This window comes from Drosophila ficusphila, unplaced genomic scaffold, assembly GCF_018152265.1.
Source record: "Drosophila ficusphila isolate 14025-0441.05 unplaced genomic scaffold, ASM1815226v1 contig_791, whole genome shotgun sequence".
Lineage (NCBI taxonomy): Eukaryota > Metazoa > Arthropoda > Insecta > Diptera > Drosophilidae > Drosophila > Drosophila ficusphila.
In genome coordinates, this window is record NW_025064737.1 from 4,857,679 (window position 1) to 4,878,840 (window position 21,162).

A 21,162-nucleotide genomic window follows, 5' to 3' on the forward strand; every position below is an offset into this window, starting at 1 on the left:
TCGCGCTGCTTCGAACAAGAAGCTACACTTTCAATTCAAACACTATAGGTATTATAGTTTCCGGAAGTCTCGGAGTTTCCGCCAGCATACAAAAACGCAATAGACATTTCATAAAAACTTAAAACATAATCTTAAGCATTATTGATATTTCTTATTTCAATCTCTTAGGCCTTTTAAAAAAAATACCGCCTTTTTTCAATATTTTAGTGACCTCGGCAACTCTTGTCTCTAGTAATTTTGCAACACTTGTAAGCAGCCGGGCCATAGAACAGCTGACCTCACGGCAACTTCCAATTAGATTATTTTTAGGATGGAAATTAAGTTTAGCTAACTATAATGGAGATATTGAATGCAGATGTCTCGAAAACAGTTTCAAAGTCCCCAAAAAATGGTATGTCAACGGGCGGCAAAATCCTAATAGCGGCTACAGGAGGTGTCGGCATTGGGCTATCAATTGTGTGCGCATCCTTTGTGGCTCCCGCTTTCCGGAGGATTTGCTTGCCTTATGTGCCGGCCACTACCGAACAAATCCAAAATGTCCTTAGCTTTCTACCCAAGAACGCGGGCGGAAAGCTGCTGGACATTGGATCCGGGGACGGGCGAATCGTTATTGGTGAGTATGCTTCTCCCGTTCAATTCAAATACACCCGAACTCACTTATGTAATCCTTTCCAGCTGCTGCACAGCACCACAAAACTTTGCAGACAGACGGCGTGGAGCTAAACCCCTGGTTGGTCTACTACTCCCGCTTGGCTGCACTGCGTCATGGGGTTTCAAAACAGACGAGGTTCTTTCGGCGAGACTTGTGGAAATTCGACATCAAGGACTACAACTTCGTTGTCATTTTCGGCGTAGAGCAGATGATGAAGGACCTGGAGCAAAAACTGATCGCCGAGTGTCCACACAACACCAAGATCATCGCCTGCCGCTTTCCACTGCCTAACCTGCAGCACGTAAAGATCATCGAGGATGGAGTGAACACAGTGTGGTTCTACGACCTTAACAAAAACAGTTGAAACGGCTAGCCGAATAGTTATTAAACTGGTATTTTATTGTTTTCCACGACAAGAAAACGTTGCTTAAGATAAATGCTAGAAGGGTTGGTCAGTAATACAAACTTTATACCTTATGAGAATACAAAAAGGACAAGTACGACAGTACGGAGTGGAGTGGCTAGCACCGCTAGCCGGAATACCAAAGAAGAAGGAACATTAAAAGTGGAGGCAGTGAAGCTGGCAACCGGAAGTAGTAGCGCTAGAACCGGCGCCCCAGGTAAATGCAATGGGTGGCCTCCTCGCGATACACATCCACGAAACCAATCCTGGAATAGAAGTTCACCTGGGCGACGTCCTGCTCGGGCACACACACGTGAGCACCAAAGCAACCGTTTGCTCGCAGGGCAGCTAGCAGCACGGTAAGCATACGCTTGGTTATGCCGGAGTCCTTCTCCTCTGCCTCCCGCAGAGTACCGGATATTAGCACGGCGGGAAAGGAGCCGCTTACTTCCGGGGGACATTGCTCTAAAGCCGCGTGGCCGCTGCTGCCGTGAAACTGATCCACAAAGCGTGTAACGAGCCGCCTTACCTCTTCGCTGGCCTCCTGCAAGCTAAGGTCCTTGGGGTACTTCTCACGCAGCTCTGTTAACCAGCACATCTCCAGGTTGCGTCGGAATATATTGACGTCCAAGACCGCGCACGCGTAGCCTATAATGCTGTTGCTCTCATCGTAGGCCACAATGCACAGTTCCGGACTGAGTGTAAGATGCGCCCCAATAAGTCCGTCCGCCACAATGTTGAACACATTCGACGGCAGTGGAAACGCGATCTGACCAGCTCCGTCTTGCTCTTCCTGCCACTTCAGATACAATCGGGTGCACACATCATTGACGTTCTGCTCGTCTGCATTGCAGTAGGGCCTCAGGAGATAGTAATTAGCTGTGGGCTGCTCCGGAAGCTTGTACACGAACAGGTCGTTGCCCGAGTCCACGGGCATCAGTCGCTGTAGGTCCGCAATGAGGCCGCCCCTGAAGACCCACGGCTCCTGGTCGCCGGACATAAAAGCCTCCTTCCAACCCTTGCTAAACCCTAAAATGGTTTCAATATATGGCCAAAACATTAATTGCCTATTTTTAAATTTAAATTGCGACACTTACAAGTATAGCTGCCTTCCGTGTAAGAGGAAGTGTTTTGCGGGAAATGACCGAGAGCCAGCCACTTAATGTAGCAGTTGAGCAGAGACAGGGATCCGGAGATATCCCACACATACGAGTAAAGTTCGTGGCAGATCTCCTTGTTCTGACAATGAGCGATTTTTATGAGCAGCTGGACGACGCTGCTGCAGAGCTCGTCAAACTGCTCACAGCGTAGTAGCCACTCGCTGACCTCTGGCTTTATGCTTTTGATGGCATCACCTCCGCCACCGGCAGAACGGTCCTGGAGTATCACATTTGCATTGGCCTTCAGCCAGTTGAATTCGACAAGCAGCTTGTGACCACGGCTGCCGTGCTCGAAAGGCAGGTAAAAGAGATCGCAGAGAAGGCCCAGATCCTCGATAGTCATCTTTGGCTCACATCCGCCCGCGGTCGTACTGGAATAAAGGAAATTTTATGGTTAAACCATGGGTGAAACTCATAGTTTTTGCTGTTCTGCATACTTATTCTCAATTGTCCCAACCGAGTGAGCTTCGTTTTCCTCGCGCATTTCCGTATTTGAGATCGGCGACGAAGTCCCACTCTCCACATGCATACTCTAGAAAATGAAAACTGAAATAGGAATACCTTTCCGAATACAACACCATATTTACATGCACATCGTTGACAGACTCCATAATCACATCGTCGGCCACCAGTTTTATTACCTCGTCCTCCCGTGGAGAAACCTGTGAGGCGATGCTGCTGCTGCACTCCATGGGTTCATTGGCACCGCCGCTTAGCGGACTTAGACTGGCTAAAAATGTATATTTAGAAAACAATTACTAATAATATAACATAATTAATTTTGATTCGATTTATTACCGTTTGTGTCGTCAAGCATTGCGTCTACACTAAGACTGGCCACAGGTTCCTGCTTCTCCTCCAAGTCGTCCACATCCAGTTCAAGCCGCTCCTTCACCGAATCGCTTTTCGGCTCGATTTCATTCTCATCGAAAGTCGCATTGTCCAGAGTCAGTTCCACGGATTCCTCTACGGCCTTTGCCTCCATTATGGGAACCGGGACGACAGAGATTGGTATTTTCTTGGGCAGTTCAATGTTGCTGGCTGCTGTGGTCGGAATGGGGTTGATGATGTCGTCGTTCGTTATCACTTTGGTGGGCGAAACTAGCGAGTTCATCACAGGATTGGAGATTGGAGTCAAGGACGACGTCACAACGCTGAAATTAATTGTTCGACTTAATAATAAGGTGGCTCAAATACTGAAGAATTCCACAGTTTACCAAACATCAGCCAGGGCTTGCAGTTGAGTGGTATTGACCTCAGGAACCGTCCTTGAGCTTGTCGACGTGGTTGTGGTGGTGGTGAGACTCATGCAGGTGTTGATGGATGGTATTATGGGAATGATGGGCATGACCATTTGCACTTGCGGTTGGGGTTTGGTGATTGGCCCCCATGCTTCCTTCTCCATAAAGAATTCCGGCAGCCACTCCGTAATAGCATTTCTTAAAAAGGTTGTTATATAGTTTTCAATTTGCAGGTCTAGTAGTTTTGCTTACTTGAGAGCCAATCGCGGGTGGTATACGTTTTTCGAGAGGAACTCCGCCGGAAGTTCGTCCTCGTTTTCAGTCTCCAATTTTATATCCGCGCTTAGTGAGCTGTTTACCTTCGAATCCAGGCTGCAGCGCGACCAAAAGGCCAGAGAGTGGATGGCAACAAAATTGCCGTAAAACTCACAGTTGGGGTTGGTCATCACGCCCCGCAGGTGGGGGATCAGCTCCGGCGAGCGACCGCTGTAGGGACCCAGAAAGACGCGCTTCTGGTCGTAGTCGTTGGCGTGCAGATTGTCCCAGATGCACGGTGGACGGCGCAGCACCTCGGTTATCTCTTGAATTGACTCAAGGGTTATGGTCTTCGAAATGACCTTATCACCCGTCCAAAGGATGTCGATGTCGTTGTTCAGCTTGGAGCCCAGGGTGTGCAGGTACTCGGACTCCTGGACCGTGGGAACAGCTCTAGAGGCACAGTACTGGGTGGGGCAGAAGAGAAACTTGGGGCTGCCCAGGTGCGAGTATATTTCATTGGTCACCGATACATGGGCGTTGGCGAACGTCTGAAAGACCTCCTTGTCCGCCTTCGAGAGCTCCGACTCGATATCGTCGAACAAGAGGGCATAGGCCTCGCAGCCGAACTGCGAAACCTGATCAAGCTTGCGCTTCAGCGTGGCGATCTCCTTGGGGCTGCTGTAGGTCATGTCCAGGCCCGGCGAGAGGGCGTAGTAAAAGGTGATCCCCGCCTCTTTCGCCGCCGCTATCAGACCTGCAAAAAAGGCATGTTACCGAGGGATTGGCACAGTTCAAAGGTGACTCACTGGACAGGTGATCCGCCTCCTCTACAGTGTACAACTCACGCCAGTAGGCGCGGTGCTTGTAGTCATCCTTCGGGGCGTACATATAGGACGGACTGGAGCCAAGACCCATCGACTTGAGCTTCCTAAACAGGTCCTTTCGCTGCTCCGTGGTCCACGGTCGGCCGTAGAACCCCTCAATTACGCCGCAAATAAACTGGCGCTGGCCATCGGGCTGGGTGACCACTTCATCTGCCATTTTACACGGGCCAGGGATACGGATGTGGCTGCTGCGAGGACCAAATAAGTCTTGTTTTTCCTTCTCTTCAGGATTTGCATCTCCTGATATCGATTGTACGATATTAGCCGTACCTAGAGATGGAAGATGCATCGATACCGATGAAGAAATATTTATTTTGAAATCGACATTTGAATAACGCAAGACTATATTTGAATATTTTTTTCCAAAGCTTGAAATTTGAGGCTTCCATTTATGCAGACAGTGAAAAAAGTTACTTAAGTTAATATGAACTATTATGTTATGTGTCTTCTTCTGATTTATAAAAGGTTTAACAAAGTTATTTCAAATGTACGTCTACCCTCTCGTCATATATAAATGTTGTCTGCAAGTGTTACTTTTTTTTAAATAACCGTTAGCTTATAAATAAATTATATTTTAAATAAAAGTTATACCGTGTATTAGTATATTTCCTTCCTGTTTTTCTTTCTTTGGAGACTTTGGGTATATTTAACCGGTGCAAATGTTCGGGCACACTGCGCCACACGTGCAGTCGGCCAAAACAAAACACAGACCTTCGCTAAGAACTCGAATAAACGACAATGAATAACTTTGAGATTCAAGAGGTTCCCGGAAAGGTAAGTGGATTATTATGTCCGATCCGATCCTAACATATCGATTCTGCAGGGGCGTGCCATGATCGCGACTAAAAGCTTTGCGGCGAACGAGGTGATATTTGAGGAAGAGCCTTTCGTGTCCAGACAGTTCTCGTGGAACGAGGCCTACGGTTACGCGGCCTGCGACCATTGTATGCGACCGCTGGAGACGGTACTGGAAAACGTGCGTCGGCTGGCCAGCGATCCCCGTGTGGAAGTGCCCCTGCTACAGCACGATCCTACTGCCCAGTGGGTGGCTCAATTCACCCAGTGCCCACGCTGCAAGGTGCGCTACTGTTCTGAGGACTGCCTGATGGAGGCCCAGAAGCGCTACCACCGGGTGGCCTGCATGGGCGCCTTCCGCTCCGACGACACACATCCTATTAACGTGCTAAACGAGACTTGGAAGAAAATGCACTATCCACCCGAGACTGGCAGCATAATGCTTATTGTTCGCCTAATGGCTCTTTACCAGCAGAGTGCCAAGAAGGCGGAGTTTCTAGAGCAGCTTCAGTCCTTTCAGGCGCTGATCGTGAATCGCGAGCAGAAGATCTACCACAAAATGCTGGGCGAAAACTTTGAGCAACAGATGGATCAGCTGTACCGTGCGTTCTGCAACGCTTTTCCCGGCGAGGAGTTCTCCATGGTAAGCATTTTTTCAGCGATAAGTTTAATATATGACTAAATATTTCCTTTTTCAGTTCACCACGCCAGATGCCTTCAAAACCTTGATGGGAATCATGGGCACCAACAGCCAGGGCATCGCTACCAGTGTGCTGTCCCAATGGGTGACCAAGGTGTCCGACCTGCCTCTGCCGGATGCGGATAAGGCCCAATTGGACAAGGTCATCGACGGGCTGTACGCCAAAGTTGGAGAATGTAATTACCCAAATTAACTTTGGATGGCAATTTACCTAAAAAGTTGTATATTCCTAATAGTTGCTGGCGAATTCCTGAACAACGAGGGCTCCGGGCTCTACCTTCTGCAAAGCAAGATCAACCACAGTTGCGTACCAAATGCCTGCTCCACGTTTCCTTACTCCAACGACATCGTTGTGATGAAGGCTTTGACGCCCATCCAACAGGGCGATGAGATCTGCATCTCCTACCTGGACGAGTGCATGCTAGAACGGAGTCGTCACTCCAGGCACAAGGTCCTGCGCGAGAACTACATATTTGTCTGTCAGTGCCCCAAGTGCCGGGCGCAGGCCTCCGATCCCGACGAGACAAGCGATGACGACGAGGATGATGACGAAATGGGCGACTACGACGATGACGATGATATGAACTAGGTTAAGGCAACATTCTGTTTACAACGAAAATGTTTATTTGAAAAGTAAACAGTCTTATGTGTGTATAGATTCTAGAATATATATTGTGATCTTGGAGAAGAATTAAAGTGTTTTTCAATGCAAGACAGCTAAACCATTTATAAATTTGGGGGAGCTTTCAACTTTCAACTCCTCCATAATAAATAGAAATTAAACTTCATGTAATTTTTGAATTGAGATCTTGGCCGTTTGCTCATACTTTATAACGTCAGCAAAATACAACGTCGGCAATGTTTATGAACAAAACATTGGTCCACACCAATAAATATAATATTAATAAAAAAAAAAAACTATAGGAAAGTTCTGTTGCATGTTTATAAGATGTTTTTATAGATGTCCTGGGACTTAAGTGTTTTTTTAGATACTAGTATTTAGATATTAGATTTTAATATATAATTAAAAGTATTTTTTTAAAAGCTTTAGTTCGGTCAAATTCATACCTCCATATAATGAAACATTTGTTTTTTCCGCCCTTTCGAGTGTGCACTGTTTATAGGTAGTTAGTCATCACCCCTTACCACTCCTGGAGAAGCTTAACGTTGTTCAACACTTCAGGTTATCAATAAGCTTGCAGCACGATCCGCTTTGTCTGAATTTCATATATTTTTGCAAGAGCACGCATGTAGAATTGGAAAGAGCGACTATGAAGCATTATTTCATCTCCCTGGTCCTGCTGTTGTGCATCCTGCAAAGCACCTGTGGCCTGTACTTCCTTATGCGGGAAAAGGAGCGTAAATGCTTTGTCGAGGAGACGCCCGAGGATACAGATGTTATTGGTAGGTAACAAAGCTTCCTACCAAACATGCGAACAACTAACTTGATTATAACTCCTCTCATTAGTCGACTTCAGGGTGGAGGTAGAGGATCCCAGGATCTCCGGCGGCTTTATGCCCTTGCCTTTCGGCCTTGGAATGCATATGGAAGTGCGGGACAGTGACGGAAAGGTTCTGCTCTCCCGAGTTTATGGCTCAGAGGCCTGCGTCAAATTCACAACCTTTTGGCCCGGCCCCCACCGCATCTGCCTGAAATCAAACAGTACCGCCCTTTTCCAAGGTGCTCTGCTGCGTGTTCATTTGGACATTAAGAAGGGCGATCGAGCCATCGATTTGGCAAAAATTCAGAGGGAGGAGAACTTGGACAATATGCAGTTGCGGGTTCTCCAGCTTTTGAATCAGGCAGATGCGATACAAAAGGGACTGAACTACCAGCGCTTCATAGGGGATCGCTTTCAGCAGCAAATTAGCAGTCTCTACTCAGAAATGGTCTTCATCGCCATAGCCCAAGTTGTGGTACTTCTTATTTTCATGGTCATGCAGTATAGGATTTTATTTAAGAAGCCGTCCTTGTACTTGGCGTACTGCAAAGTTTTCAATGACGAAGAGCTAAGCAGAGTAAGTTATTGGGAATTTCTAGTTTATTGCAATTAATTACCCTTTTCCTTTAACAAATTAGTTCAGGACACTGAAGGCGTATAAGGCTCTTATGAACATTCTGGGCTCCAATGGTGAGGGACTAACTACCAACGCAATTTCACAATGGCTGGCTCAGTTGCAAGATCCGGAATCAACGGACGAGAATGAACAAATCATTATCAATGATAGGCTTCAAGTCAAAGTGAAAGAATGTAATTTGAGGTCTTTTGTGAATGTCAACTGAGTAATCATTGTTCTTAAATTACCAACACAGTTGCTGACAAGTTCTCAAGGAAGCCATCAGCAGTGACTCCGGAAACACCGAAGGGAAGCTATTTCGCATCCAATCTTCAGTTGACAAACCTTTTGGTTAGCTCGAAGCGGAATCCAAGTGACCACTTGCACGGCGATACTTTCTTGCTGGTCTGTGAGTGCGACGATTGCAAGGCAAAGAATCCGGAAAAAGTATATTCTTAAGTAAAAAGCATAAATGGAACTTATGTATACCCAATCAGAAGTCTGTCTGCTTGCATTTGTTTTGTTCATGTTACTCTACCAACAGATCGAATCTAAATATATAAATTTAATTTATAAATGACTAACAAATCTCATCAAGAGCTGGCTTCCCCGCCGCCGGCGGAGACTGGCGTCAGGTTAATCAGATTGTTACTACTCTCGGCCAGCTCGGCAATGGAAACGCGCCCTCGCTGCTTGATAAACTTGGCCACTGCCGCGAGTTCCTCCTCCGACACGTAGATAAACTTGCCGCGATCGTCGATCACGCCAGTGAGTGTGCCATCGGCCTGCAGCTCCTGGATGCGATCGATGGCCTGCTGCGTCTTGAGCTTAAAGGCCACGGCCAAATCCTCGAGGACGACTACCTTGTTGTCCCTGATGTACTGTATAAAGTCGGCCAGCAAGCTGTCTTGTTCGTCGGCGTCGCCCTCCTCGAAACCCTCTTCCTCCACGCTGAAGGCGGCCTTCATCTTCAGGTACTCCTCGTGCTCCTTGCGCTCCCGCTCTTCCTTGGCCAGGCGCTCGGCCTCTAGTCGCTTGCGCTCCACCTCCGCCTCGATGTCCTCCAGCTGCTTCCGTTCAGCCTCCTCCTTGGCCTCCTTCACCTTGCGCTGTTCTCGGTCATGCAGTTCCTGCTCGCGCTGCAGTCGCTTCTGCTCCTTGGCCTCCATCTTGGCCCGCTTCTTGGCGCCCATCTTCTCGTCAAGCACAGCGCCCTGAGGTACCCGGGCACCATCAGCATCCACCTGGGCCTCGTCATCGTTGTCGGAGTCCCCGGGGGCAGCCGGAGCACCTGCTGCCGGAGCAACTGGTGCAGCTGGAGCATTTTGGCGCAGTCGATTACGCTGATTTCGGGCTATTTGAGCCCGGCGAGGAACTCCTTCCTGCGCGCGCTGTGGAACGCCACGTTGTGGAGCAGCCGCTGGTTTGGTTTCTATTTCGGGGTCAATAGTAAGTCGCATTTTTAGATGGTGAATCCATTTTTGACAACTCACCTGGGCTGGCATTCTTCTTTTGCAGAAAGTACAGAGTAATAATGACGACCAAAAGGGCCGTGGCAATCCCCACGAGAATGATCAGGTCCATTTTATTTTGAAAAAGCTTCGATTGGAGGCCTTTCAACCAGGTGCTCTTCGGTTCCTGGCAAAAAAGTAAACGTCAACAAAATGAACATATGGTACGTCAAGATAGCGGCCCAAAATTCGGCATCAGTACCGCCAATTTAGCTATTTTTGGTGCTGTCGCAGAGATCTCTACAGGCTAAAAACCACTCAAACGTTTATTAAACATACTTTAAGACAATACACTTTATACATTTTTTGTTATGATTTCGCACCTACACGATATCAAGGGAAACTTTTTGAACAACTGTTAGCACAACGATTAAAGCCAGATATAGCTTTTTATCGAACAGATTTATCGGAATAACTTGGCGGCAAGAACGCGGCAAACTTTTTGTTATCGCTTCGAATTGCAATTTATTGTTTGCTAAAAACATTCCCAAATGAAGGCGTTTTTTAAAACCGGTAAAACGACGACGGGACAAGGGGAGAAGAGCCAGGGAGTTGCGGCGACAAAACGTAAACCACCGGCTCCTTGGGTGGAGAAATATCGCCCGCGCAATGTGGAGGACGTAGTGGAGCAGTCCGAGGTGGTAGCAGTGCTACGGAAGTGCGTCGAGGGCGGGGACCTGCCCAACATGCTGCTCTACGGACCTCCCGGCACGGGTAAGACCAGTACGATTCTGGCAGCCAGCAGGCAGATCTTTGGGGACATGTTTAAGGACCGTATACTGGAGCTAAACGCCTCCGATGAGCGAGGCATCAACGTGGTGCGCACCAAGATCAAGAACTTCTCGCAGCTCTCCGCCAGCAGCGTGCGTCCAGATGGCAGGCCTTGCCCGCCCTTCAAAATCATTATTCTGGATGAGGCCGACTCGATGACCCACGCTGCCCAGTCCGCTCTGCGACGCACCATGGAGAAGGAGAGTCGGAGCACCCGCTTCTGTTTGATCTGCAACTATGTGTCCCGCATCATTGTGCCCATCACCTCGCGCTGCTCAAAGTTTCGCTTCAAGGCGCTGGGCGACGACAAGGTGATCGACCGTCTGAAGCACATTTGCGAAATGGAGGGCGTCAATATCGAGGAGAATGCCTACAAGTCGATTGTGAAGATTTCTGGCGGAGATCTGCGCCGTGCCATCACCACACTGCAGTCCTGCTACCGGTTGAAGGGCCCCGAACACACCATAAACACGGCGGACCTGTTCGAGATGTCGGGCGTTATTCCGGATTACTTCCTGGACGACTACCTCGAGGTCTGTCGCTCGGGAAACTACGAGCGCCTGGAGAAGTTTGTGCGGGATATCGGCTATTCCGCTTACAGCGTTGGCCAGATGATGGAGCAGTTTGTCGAGTACATTGTCCACCATCCGGGGCTGAATGACCCACAGAAGGCCAAGATCTGTGATAAGCTAGGTGAATGTTGCTTCCGCCTGCAGGACGGCGGTTCCGAGTACCTGCAGATCATGGACCTCGGCTGCTGTATCATTTTAGCTCTAAAAATATAAATCCACTTCCAACACATTTATACACACATTTATCATACTCATTTAAACTGTTAAAATATACATATGTCATCATGCATGATATGTTGAATTTTTTTTATACCCTTGCAACTCGGTAGAAGACACCTCAGATCTCAGAAAGTATATACCTACATATGTATAAAACATTATCACGCCGTCATTTTTGATCATAAATTAAATTTTTTAAAAATCGGATTTCTATATATCGGTCAGTCAAGGCAGCAATTTTTGGGCCAAACGCACTTTGAAGTACCAGGCGAAGTAGTAGGGGGTTACTCTTGGAATTTTTTTACTTGTTCCCAAAGCATGTTTCACTTTTTTATTAAAAATTACAACAACAAAATCCATTAGATGGAAAAAAAATACGAATATGAAAAAAACGAATAGTTTCTAGGCCTGGTGTTTAAAATTTAGTTCGTCGCAATTTGCTTGCAGAAAATGTTATTCTTTTTATCAGGGGCGGACGAAAGGAGGTGAGCCAGGATGTCCGGACTCCCCCGAAATCTCTGACTTCTTCGAAACCCCTTGCAGCACACGGTCCTTCAACCATATAAACTAAATAAATTTTTAATTGGACTCCCAGGCCAAACTAAAAAATTGTTCGATCGGATCCCCCAAATTTTTTTTTGCATCCGCCCCTGCCTTATACATAAAGGCTGCTGCTGAGCATCCACCTACTAAGCCTTTCTGTTTGCCTGGTGTTTGGGATCTTGAAACCAGCAAATTTCAATATGAAATTCGATTTGTGACACCAGGCCAACATAATCAATAGCAGGTTGCAGCTGGTAAAACTGAATTTACTTAAGTAACGGTTCTTTTTTAAGTTAACTGTCCTTGGCACACTTCCCCTCACTGTTTCCACCAATCAGAACGCCGCATCACTCGAAAGAACCGTTATTTCAAATTAAACATCAGATCAGAGATGCGAAACCACGCTGATTCTTTGTGCGTGTCACGAAATAGCACGCCGCGCACAAGTAATTAATTAATTTCCATGTGGTTGTTGTTGGCGTGACAAGAATAATTTGTCACGCGCTCAACACTGAAGAAGCCAATTTTAAGCTGATCAGCTGATCGATTTACACCTGCTAAGCGGTTATGTTGGCCTGGTGTTTAAAATTTAGTTCGTCGCAATTTGCTTGCAGAAAATGTTATTCTTTTAATCAGGGGCGGAGGAAAGGAGGTGAGCCAGGATGTCCGGACTCCCCCGAAATCTCTGACTTCTTCGAAACCCCTTGCAGCACACGGTCCTTCAACCATATAAACTAAATAAATTTTTAATTGGACTCCCAGGCCAAACTAAAAAATTGTTCGATCGGATCCCCCAAATTTTTTTTTGCATCCGCCCCTGCCTTATACCTAAAGGCTGCTGCTGAGCATCCACCTACTAAGCCTTTCTGTTTGCCTGGTGTTTGGGATCTTGAAACCAGCCAATTTCAATATGAAATTCGATTTGTGACACCAGGCCAACATAAACAATAGCAGGTTGCAGCTGGTAAAACTGAATTTACTTAAGTAACGGTTCTTTTTTAAGTTAACTGTCCTTGGCACACTTCCCCTCACTGTTTCCACCAATCAGAACGCCGCATCACTCGAAAGAACCGTTATTTCAAATTAAACATCAGATCAGAGATGCGAAACCACGCTGATTCTTTGTGCGTGTCACGAAATAGCACGCCGCGCACAAGTAATTAATTAATTTCCATGTGGTTGTTGTTGGCGTGACAAGAATAATTTGTCACGCGCTCAACACTGAAGAAGCCAATTTTAAGCTGATCAGCTGATCGATTTACACCTGCTAAGCGGTTATGTTGGCCTGGTGTTTAAAATTTAGTTCGTCGCAATTTGCTTGCAGAAAATGTTATTCTTTTAATCAGGGGCGGAGGAAAGGAGGTGAGCCAGGATGTCCGGACTCCCCCCGAAATCTCTGACTTCTTCGAAACCCCTTGCAGCACACGGTCCTTCAACCATATAAACTAAATAAATTTTTAATTGGACTCCCAGGCCAAACTAAAAAATTGTTCGATCGGATCCCCCCAAATTTTTTTTTGCATCCGCCCCTGCCTTATACATAAAGGCTGCTGCTGAGCATCCACCTACTAAGCCTTTCTGTTTGCCTGGTGTTTGGGATCTTGAAACCAGAAAATTTAAATATGAAATTCGATTTCTGACACCAGGCCAACATAAACAATAGCAGGTTGCAGCTGGTAAAACTGAATTTACTTAAGTAACGGTTCTTTTTTAAGTTAACTGTCCTTGGCACACTTCCCCTCACTGTTTCCACCAATCAGAATGCCGCATCACTCGAAAGAACCGTTATTTCGAATTAAACATCAGATCAGAGATGCGAAACCACGCTGATTCTTTGTGCGTGTCACGAAATAGCACGCAGCGCACAAGTAATTAATTAATTGATGCTTTTTCGATTGAAAAAAAATACGAATACGAAAAAAACGAATAGTTTCAATTCATTTTTACGGCTCTGCGGGGCTTTTTGGTAGAGGCTTGAACCCCTAAAACCACCCTCGTAAATCCGCCACTGCAGCTATATGATAGAGTTATCCGATTTTGATCAAATTTAATCCGAAATTCAATAATAATTCGAAAACGCTTTCTTGAAGAAATCAAGTCGATCTGATTAAAACAACAGCGTGAGAATTTTTTATTTCATTTTTTGGTATGGGAGCTATCCGATATAGCCGGCCGATCCGGCCCGTTCCGACTTATATACTGCGTGCAATAACTACACACCTTTTGTGAAAGTTTCAGCAAGATAGCTTTAAAGCTGAGAGACCAGTTTGCGCGGAAACGGACAGACGGACAAATGGACAGACGGACAGACGTACAGACGTATTCTGATTCTACTCGTGATGCTGATCAAGAATATATATACTTTATGGGGTCTGAGGTGTCCCCTTCACTGCGTTGCAAACTTCTGACTGAAATTATAATACCCTTTTGCTCTGCAAGAGTATAAAAATGGGTTTTGTGGAAAATTGACCAAAATTCACGAATTCGAAGCCCAAAACAATTCTTATTTTAATCCAATTTTGAAGTGGCATGCTCTGAAAAGTAGTTTTGATTGGATATAAATAAATAATTGGATTAAATTTCATGAAAATCGGACGACTATATCATAAAGCTGCCATAGTAACACTCTGTGAAAATTTGGAAATATAAATAGAAAAATCGTCATAACTTTAATGTTGTTTGGCCTTTATGCATTGCTCGACATTTGTGGTGACTGCAAGGGTATATAAGCTTCCCTTATTGGTGTTTTATGGAATATAATTTGAAGGACGCAAGAGGTACCACTTACTAAAAAATTCAACGGATTCAAAAAGTGGGTATAAAATATAATTTCAGATAGCAAACAGTTCCAAAGACGGAAACTTCTGTTGATGCAAGTATTTTAATGTATTGTTCTTGACAGGTCAAGCCCAGAGATTTCAAATAAATATTATTAAAAACGAAACTTTTTATACCTGACGTGGCAAAATACTGAACACAGGATTTTCCCATTCTGGAATTCGAACCCAAACAACTTTCCAATTCAGTGGCAATCCAATACGAAACACAGTTTTTCACTTGTACTGTACTATCATATAATAATCAATTACATCGTTTAAAATTTAAAGACATTCTAATGTAATTTGTTGTTTTGTTTTCGTTCTCTTGTGTGTATATATAAACATCTTGTTAACAGCTTTTTGTTTTTGTTTTGCTTTTAGTTGCTTGTTGTAAAATACATAATATTTCATAATTGTAATAATATATCCTTAACAACTATTAATATTCAAATATAATTTTCTCTGCTTTATCATTATTGTTTTGTTTTGTTTTGTTTTGGGTTCTTAGTTCTTGTTTAGCAATTGTTTTTGTTTTGTTTTGTTTTGTTTTGCTTCTGTTTGTTTCTGTTGTTGCAGCTGTATCTGTTTAGCTTGTGTTTAAATTAAGGGGCTTATTATTCACTAACCAACGCCATTTCTCGCGCCGCGGGCGTCAGTGACTGGCCCAAAGCGGAGGCAGCGGACACGGCGCTGCTCAGCCCATCGTCGTCCTCGTCGGACGCTCTCGCGGATGCCTTTTTGCGCTCGATCTCCGCCAGGACCGCCGCCTGATCATCATCGTCATCACAATTGCTGCGCTCGACCTGGTCGGCGGCCTCCTCCTCCTCCTCGTGCGCCTCGTCGGCGAAGGACACTTCCACGGGACTATTACTGCTATCACCATTGGCCGTCGCCGTTGCCGCCGTTGTCGTCGTCGTCGTCTGGTCGTGCTGATTGTTGTTGGCCTTGTCCTCACTGGCGGACTTGTTGTTATCACTGTCGGCGTCGTCGCTCCTCGGCGGCGCTGGCTCCTCCTCGGGTATGTCCTCGATCAGGCTGCGGTTGCCGGATCCGGCCGATGGACTGCGAGGCGGGGGCGTTGTCGTCGTCGTGGCGGCCGTCGGTGGAATCTCCACCTCGGCCACCTTGCGCAGCAGGACGGGATCGGTGGCGCGGAGCGAGCTCTCCGAGCCACCCATGCCTTCGCCACTCGGCCGCAGCACCAGGTAGAGCAGGATGTCCGACAGCGAGATGATGCCGATCACCTTGCGGTGCTCGTCCACCACCACCAGCCGATGCACCTCGGCGCGCACGATGCGCTCCATGATCGTGTAGAGCGACTCGTCCAGATTGCACTTCTGCACGCCCTCGAACCACTCGTTGCGGTGCTCGTTCGCCTTGCGCAGCGACACATCGAGATCGTTGTAGGTTTTCTCAGCAGCGAGATTCTGAAAGAAATATTTTAATCAATTAATAATTCAGGCACTAATTTCACAAAACTTCAGATATTCAATCTTAATTTTTATTTCTTTTCTAAATGTGTACTTCAGAGTTTTATTATATCGATTATCTAATGAACACTTTAAAATCTATCGTAAGTTCTTGAGACAATCAACATTAATTGCTTTTAATTATAGAAGCTATATATGGATTGGCCAAATTAAAAATAATTCTTCTACAAAAACACAATATATACAAATCCTTATAATAAGGGTAAGTAGTAATTGAGAACTAAAGAACTAATTCGAATCCCTTGGGAATTGAGTTGCGACACCCATTTGGATACTTACAATCACATCAAACTTTGCGTAGATATCGACGAGCCGTCCCTCGGAATCCACCAATGGAAGCGCCGAGACGCGTCGCTCCACAAACTTCTTGAGCGCCGTGATGATGCTCGTCGTCTCGTCGGCAGTCTCGATGTTGTTGTAGGTGCCGATCTTCAGTTCGCGCAAACTCCTTTGCATGTACGCGGGCTTTGGTAATTCATTAATCTGCAAACAGAATATACCACATGAGTTTCCCTGAATTTAGGTACAACCAAATCCATCAACTCACGTATAGGAAGAGGAACCTCAGTATGCGTTTGTGTGTCAGGATGTAGAGGACATTGCCGGTCGCCGGATCGATGACGGGCAGGCGATGAATGCGGCTGTGGATGAGAATTTTGATGGCATCGTAGAGGGAGGCATCCGGCCCGATGCTGACCAACGGCATCACCTGGTTGTGCAGTACACCTAAACAAAGAATTTGATTAGTTTAAGATCTCAAAACAGCTCTTCTGGACTCCACTTACTTCGCCACGTGTCCAGCTTGTGCTCCTCCAGCTGCTCCATGGAGGCGTTTGGCGACTTGTAATACATTTGCAGGATCTTGATGAAGTCAGTGATCGTTAGCATGCCCACGAACTGTTGCTTCTCCGAATCCCAGAGCGGAGCCGCCCTTACGCCGTTGTAGACCAAGGCGTAGAAGGCCTTCTTCACGAGGAGCTGGGTGTCGAAGACGACCAACTTGGCGGAGGTGGGTATCAGATCATAGCACTTGTGAAAGCGAAAGAACTTCACGAAGATCTGTGAGTCGTCCTCCTCTGCAGGAATAAGAAAACATTTGGATTAGAGAAGGAATTACTTGTGGAAGGAAAGGGGACAGATTGGAATCACTATGGATGGGCACCTTTCTTGAGCAGCTCGGCTAGCAGACGCTTCCAGGCCTCGGAGATCTGCTCGAACTCTTTGATGCTCTCCAGCGGGTAGCAAAGGACGTCGGCCGGGCGACCATTGCCACCTCCCAGCACCAGGCGACCCGCATGATTCGAGTAGAAGTGCAACTGTAACATGCGTTCTGGGTTCTCAGTCTGCTCTTTTTCACACTTTACTTTCTTTTTGAAGGGTTTGTTAATTTCAGCGATTGTCAGTGTCGCATAACGCTAGTCTGATACGATCCGATTCGATCTGGTCTTGTGTCTGAGGTCTGTGGGTGCTAACAATTAACTGGGCGACTCTGCTAATTGGCGTGCCTAATTGATCAACCAACTAGTTAACAGGCCACTAACAGACCGCTAACAGATCAGCGCCGTTCTACGCGCTTCTCACTGTTTCTAGCTGAGGCAGTAAAACACTATTGACGTGAACTGATCGAAAACGAACCCAAGAAAAGAACAAACCGCCGCCATAGATTTTCGGGCGCGCGCGTTTCGATTAATTAAATTAAGACATTTTTAATTAAAATAAATTTAGCGTACGACATAACCAACAGAAGCGGCCACAAACACGCCAAACACACCAAAATAGAATAGATTCACCAAATTGTTCAACAATAAATATTATTTCAATTCTCGACGAGACAAAGAGATCGCAAGGGAGAGGGTTTACGATCTAGACGGCTCTGGCACAATGTAAACAAATAAATATTGAGGCGGGGCCAAAAGGTGTTAATCAAAAACTATATAAAAGCGCATATATATTCACAGAGGCTGTAGATCGGTCTTGTCGGGGGCCTGATAAATGCAAGCCAAACATTCACCGATTCAGCATTCAGCTATATTGTCGGAGCCATTACACCCATATAACAGATATTGGGACAGACGGCTGTGCCAAGAAATTAATTAACCGCAGCATAAGGCATCAACACTGAAAATATGACTGTCTATGACGATTATTTTGGATCTTAAGCCAAAATACATTTGGAAATCTATTTAGGAAATCTATAGTTTCTGAAGAATATTCATTTGACGTGGACAAGGATCAAAGTATAATTATTATTTATTGAAAAGGAAAGAAAGTTTTTAAATTATAAATAAACTAACATGAAAAACTTTCGTCTTGACTTTGGCTATGCTTCGGAACATTTCTAATCCGTCGCTAGAAGTATTTCCAACAAATTATCCGGATGATGTCCACCGCAAAATCAGCAAATATATAAACAGAATGTTTAAAGACTAACGAAAATAATATAGAAAAAAAGCGAAGGTCAAATACCGCGGCAGGAAAAATATACATTGAAATAAATTGTAAAATATTTGGAGCTTTAGGCAAATGGCAAAAAGATTTTCCGACTGAGCTGTGTAAACATTTAAATGTTGTTTAATATACGGAATTTACTGCGGTTGCCGGGCGGCGAATCGTTCGAAAAGATAAAGAAAGTCGAAAGAAATCGAGATAAAAATCCCGAAGAAATGGAGGCGAAGGCTCTTCATTATTTTTCGTACTTCTCTCTCGTTCTCGATGAAATCGGTGGGTTTTCAGTTGCTTTGATTGCTTTTTAATGCATATACATTCGTACGCAAATGCAAAGGTATATATGGGTTATCGATTCCGAGATTCTATGGTATATTCCTCAGCGTTTTGCGTTTCTTTTGACAGCGGGCCACGAGTCGAACGAGTTAATTGAAAGGCTCCTTGGCGTTCATTGTTGGTTTGTTGATTATTCTGCTATTTCTTTACGCTGTGTGGGATCAAAACAATTGAAAACCCATTTCCACAGTGGGTGGCAATGGGCAATTGGGCGGTGCGAGGTGGCGGTTGTGGCTCAGTTGCTTTTGGCGTCGCGGCGCTATTCGAAAATTCTTGACGAATGACTAACAGGGAAGCGAAGACCTTCGATGGGTCGACTTTGGCTTTCGGTTGGTCGGTTCGATTGTTGGGCTGGTAAGTAATTATTCCCACGACTCTGGGCTATATCCGCAGACACACTTTGGCACATATAGAAGACACACACATATAGATCGCGAACTGCTGCCGCCGTTACTGCTGCCAATAATTCCACACGAAAAACACACGGAAATTCGCCGAATTTTTGTCGTCTGCCCGTCTTCGTTGGCGACGTTCTAAACGATTCGAAATTTTATCATAAACTGATCTGCAGTCTGTGTTGTTTTCCATCTCCGCTCCCTCTCTGCCTTTGTAGCTCTCTGGGTGGGAAAAGTTTTCAGTTTTCGTCAGGGAAAAGCGCAGAAACAAACAAATGATAGACCGAACAAAATACAAATGGGAAGCACTACTCTGAGCAGAAACCTCGAAACAAAATCGAAAAGTTCTCAGAGCGCTATATAAATTGAATATAATCTTCGGTGAGAGATCGCTTTGGATCGGATCGGATCGGATCGGATCGGTGGGGAATTGACGTTAATGAGGATCATGAAATGTCTGAAATTGCCAACAAATTACATGCACTATTTTCCTTTCCCTTGCCATTGCTCTCCTTGTTTTCGATTTTTCCCCGAGCTGCGTACTTCGAACTTATAATTAGCTTTGGTAAAAAAGAATGAATAAGTACGAAACTTTTGGGGGTGTGTTCGGTGGTCTAGGTGAATAGGTTTTTAGCCTACTACCGAAACCCACTATTCCCAGCGGAAAATAGAAAATGATATACATGTTCGCTCCCTAATGATTATGTTCTGTGTCGCATTTTAGACCGCCCACGTCAACGAGCGGATCGGCCATTGCTGTTACCATAATCCCTGTGAGTTATGGCTTTGATTCCATAGCTCGTCTGCTTCTTCAACCGATTTGTATATACATATGTAGATTTTGTTTTTTTTTGTGGCGATGGCGTCGTGTGCCCGAAGAAATCCTCAGAGGCCGACTCTTGATCGAATGCCAAGAGTGTTTTGCTAATTTATTTTAATTAAACATTTTGTTTGTTCCCAAGGTGGGCAAGGTGAAGGAAGTGAGGGACATAGGTGCTTAATACGAGGGTTAATCGAAAACTTACCCAGGTCAGATAGGTTTACTTTCTCAAGGAACGGATCAGCAACAGGCAACTGGAAAAAACACACAAACATTTAATTAAAATCACATAATTTAAGTGAATGCTAATTAACTTTTCAAAGTTTTACACAAAATCTAGTTTTCGTTATAGGAAAAAACACCTGCTTAATTAACTTTCGAAATGATAAAACTTAATTTATAGCTGCTAACTACACAAGAGAGTGCAGAGTGAACTATTACACTGTGCGACAAAATTTAACGAAATGTTTGTTTGAGTTACTTTTTTGATTGTTTTCGGTTAAGGGGCATAAGTTATGCACAAAAATATTTATGCCACCTTCTAAGTGATAGGATTTCTTTTTTTATGATAAATTTTATGAAATTATTATTATGAAAATATTTAACACAAAATTTTATTTTTTATTTTATTTTTAATAAACTATTATTTTTTTTAAAAGTGAAATTTTTTTCTGATTTTTTTTGGATTTTTCAGAGGTATCCTCGCGTAACAAGTTCCATACGTAGTCGCCCAGAGTATAGAGCTGGGAGAAAACATTTTTAAAGCATTGTTATAAAAGCCTAACGGTATATTTGCTTAATATATTTTAATTAATAGATATTGAACTTGCATAAAACGCTTATAACAATATGGTATTATAAGGCTGTGAAATATGCAAAAACACGCGTTTTTGGGACCTTTGAGTGTGCGTAGAAGCTGATTGGCTATTGATATTAACAAATCCAAAAACTTGTATTCTTATTTTGACTAGTAGAAGTGAAAAATAAGAAAAAATCAACTCAAACATTTTTTTGTCGCACAGTGTTATTAAAGAAATAAACAAGTTAACTCGAACGGTCGTAAAATGCGCATACGTAAATCGTTACGTAA

General features: G+C 44.9%; 7 protein-coding genes across 12 annotated transcripts in view; 4 read left to right on the forward strand and 3 right to left on the reverse strand.

Moving 5' to 3' along the window:
* The first annotated feature begins 238 nt into the window (after nucleotides 1-238).
* Nucleotides 239-1,129, forward strand: LOC108098611 (ATP synthase subunit C lysine N-methyltransferase). Its single transcript, XM_017201674.2, has 2 exons — nucleotides 239-613; nucleotides 676-1,129. Exons 1-2 carry the CDS (start codon nucleotides 337-339, stop codon nucleotides 1,014-1,016), a joined length of 618 nt encoding a protein of 205 aa, XP_017057163.1. The 5' UTR covers nucleotides 239-336; the 3' UTR covers nucleotides 1,017-1,129.
* LOC108098610 (protein O-GlcNAcase) lies at nucleotides 1,031-4,999 on the reverse strand. The gene is made up of 8 exons (XM_017201673.2): nucleotides 4,521-4,999; nucleotides 3,709-4,468; nucleotides 3,433-3,654; nucleotides 3,014-3,369; nucleotides 2,803-2,945; nucleotides 2,653-2,747; nucleotides 2,153-2,586; nucleotides 1,031-2,084 (listed from the first exon to the last, which is right to left on the reverse strand). Exons 1-8 carry the CDS (start codon nucleotides 4,885-4,887, stop codon nucleotides 1,255-1,257), a joined length of 3,207 nt encoding a protein of 1,068 aa, XP_017057162.1. The 5' UTR covers nucleotides 4,888-4,999; the 3' UTR covers nucleotides 1,031-1,254.
* Nucleotides 5,000-5,269: 270 nt separating this feature from the next.
* LOC108098659 (SET and MYND domain-containing protein 5) lies at nucleotides 5,270-6,805 on the forward strand. Its single transcript, XM_017201734.2, has 4 exons — nucleotides 5,270-5,372; nucleotides 5,422-6,036; nucleotides 6,092-6,269; nucleotides 6,330-6,805. The coding sequence occupies exons 1-4, from the start codon at nucleotides 5,337-5,339 to the stop codon at nucleotides 6,680-6,682; spliced, it is 1,182 nt and encodes a 393-aa protein (XP_017057223.1). The 5' UTR covers nucleotides 5,270-5,336; the 3' UTR covers nucleotides 6,683-6,805.
* A 454-nt stretch (nucleotides 6,806-7,259) lies between these two features.
* Nucleotides 7,260-8,728, forward strand: LOC108098636 (transmembrane emp24 domain-containing protein eca-like). Its single transcript, XM_017201711.2, has 4 exons — nucleotides 7,260-7,497; nucleotides 7,562-8,112; nucleotides 8,174-8,345; nucleotides 8,408-8,728. The coding sequence occupies exons 1-4, from the start codon at nucleotides 7,365-7,367 to the stop codon at nucleotides 8,608-8,610; spliced, it is 1,059 nt and encodes a 352-aa protein (XP_017057200.1). The 5' UTR covers nucleotides 7,260-7,364; the 3' UTR covers nucleotides 8,611-8,728.
* LOC108098637 (DDRGK domain-containing protein 1) lies at nucleotides 8,631-9,830 on the reverse strand. The gene is made up of 2 exons (XM_017201712.2): nucleotides 9,645-9,830; nucleotides 8,631-9,583 (listed from the first exon to the last, which is right to left on the reverse strand). The coding sequence occupies exons 1-2, from the start codon at nucleotides 9,733-9,735 to the stop codon at nucleotides 8,745-8,747; spliced, it is 930 nt and encodes a 309-aa protein (XP_017057201.1). The 5' UTR covers nucleotides 9,736-9,830; the 3' UTR covers nucleotides 8,631-8,744.
* A 254-nt stretch (nucleotides 9,831-10,084) lies between these two features.
* LOC108098655 (replication factor C subunit 2) lies at nucleotides 10,085-11,297 on the forward strand. Its single transcript, XM_017201731.2, has one exon. The coding sequence runs from the start codon at nucleotides 10,154-10,156 to the stop codon at nucleotides 11,216-11,218; it is 1,065 nt and encodes a 354-aa protein (XP_017057220.1). The 5' UTR covers nucleotides 10,085-10,153; the 3' UTR covers nucleotides 11,219-11,297.
* A 3,519-nt stretch (nucleotides 11,298-14,816) lies between these two features.
* LOC108098502 (5'-AMP-activated protein kinase subunit gamma-1) overlaps nucleotides 14,817-21,162 on the reverse strand; it is a 70,850-nt gene continuing 64,504 nt past the window's right edge. For 5 of the 6 annotated variants that reach the window (XM_017201424.2, XM_017201423.2, XM_017201429.2 and 2 more), the window contains 5 exons: nucleotides 20,278-20,326; nucleotides 16,862-17,152; nucleotides 16,624-16,802; nucleotides 16,356-16,559; nucleotides 14,817-16,013 (listed from right to left, as the gene is read on the reverse strand). In XM_017201424.2, coding sequence (XP_017056913.1) covers nucleotides 15,201-16,013; nucleotides 16,356-16,559; nucleotides 16,624-16,802; nucleotides 16,862-17,152; nucleotides 20,278-20,326 — 1,536 coding nt within the window. In that variant the 3' untranslated portion in view covers nucleotides 14,817-15,200. Of the gene's footprint in view, nucleotides 16,014-16,355; nucleotides 16,560-16,623; nucleotides 16,803-16,861; nucleotides 17,153-17,238; nucleotides 17,597-20,277; nucleotides 20,327-21,162 lie in introns of those variants that run through there. The other variant, XM_017201430.2, reaches the window with a different exon arrangement.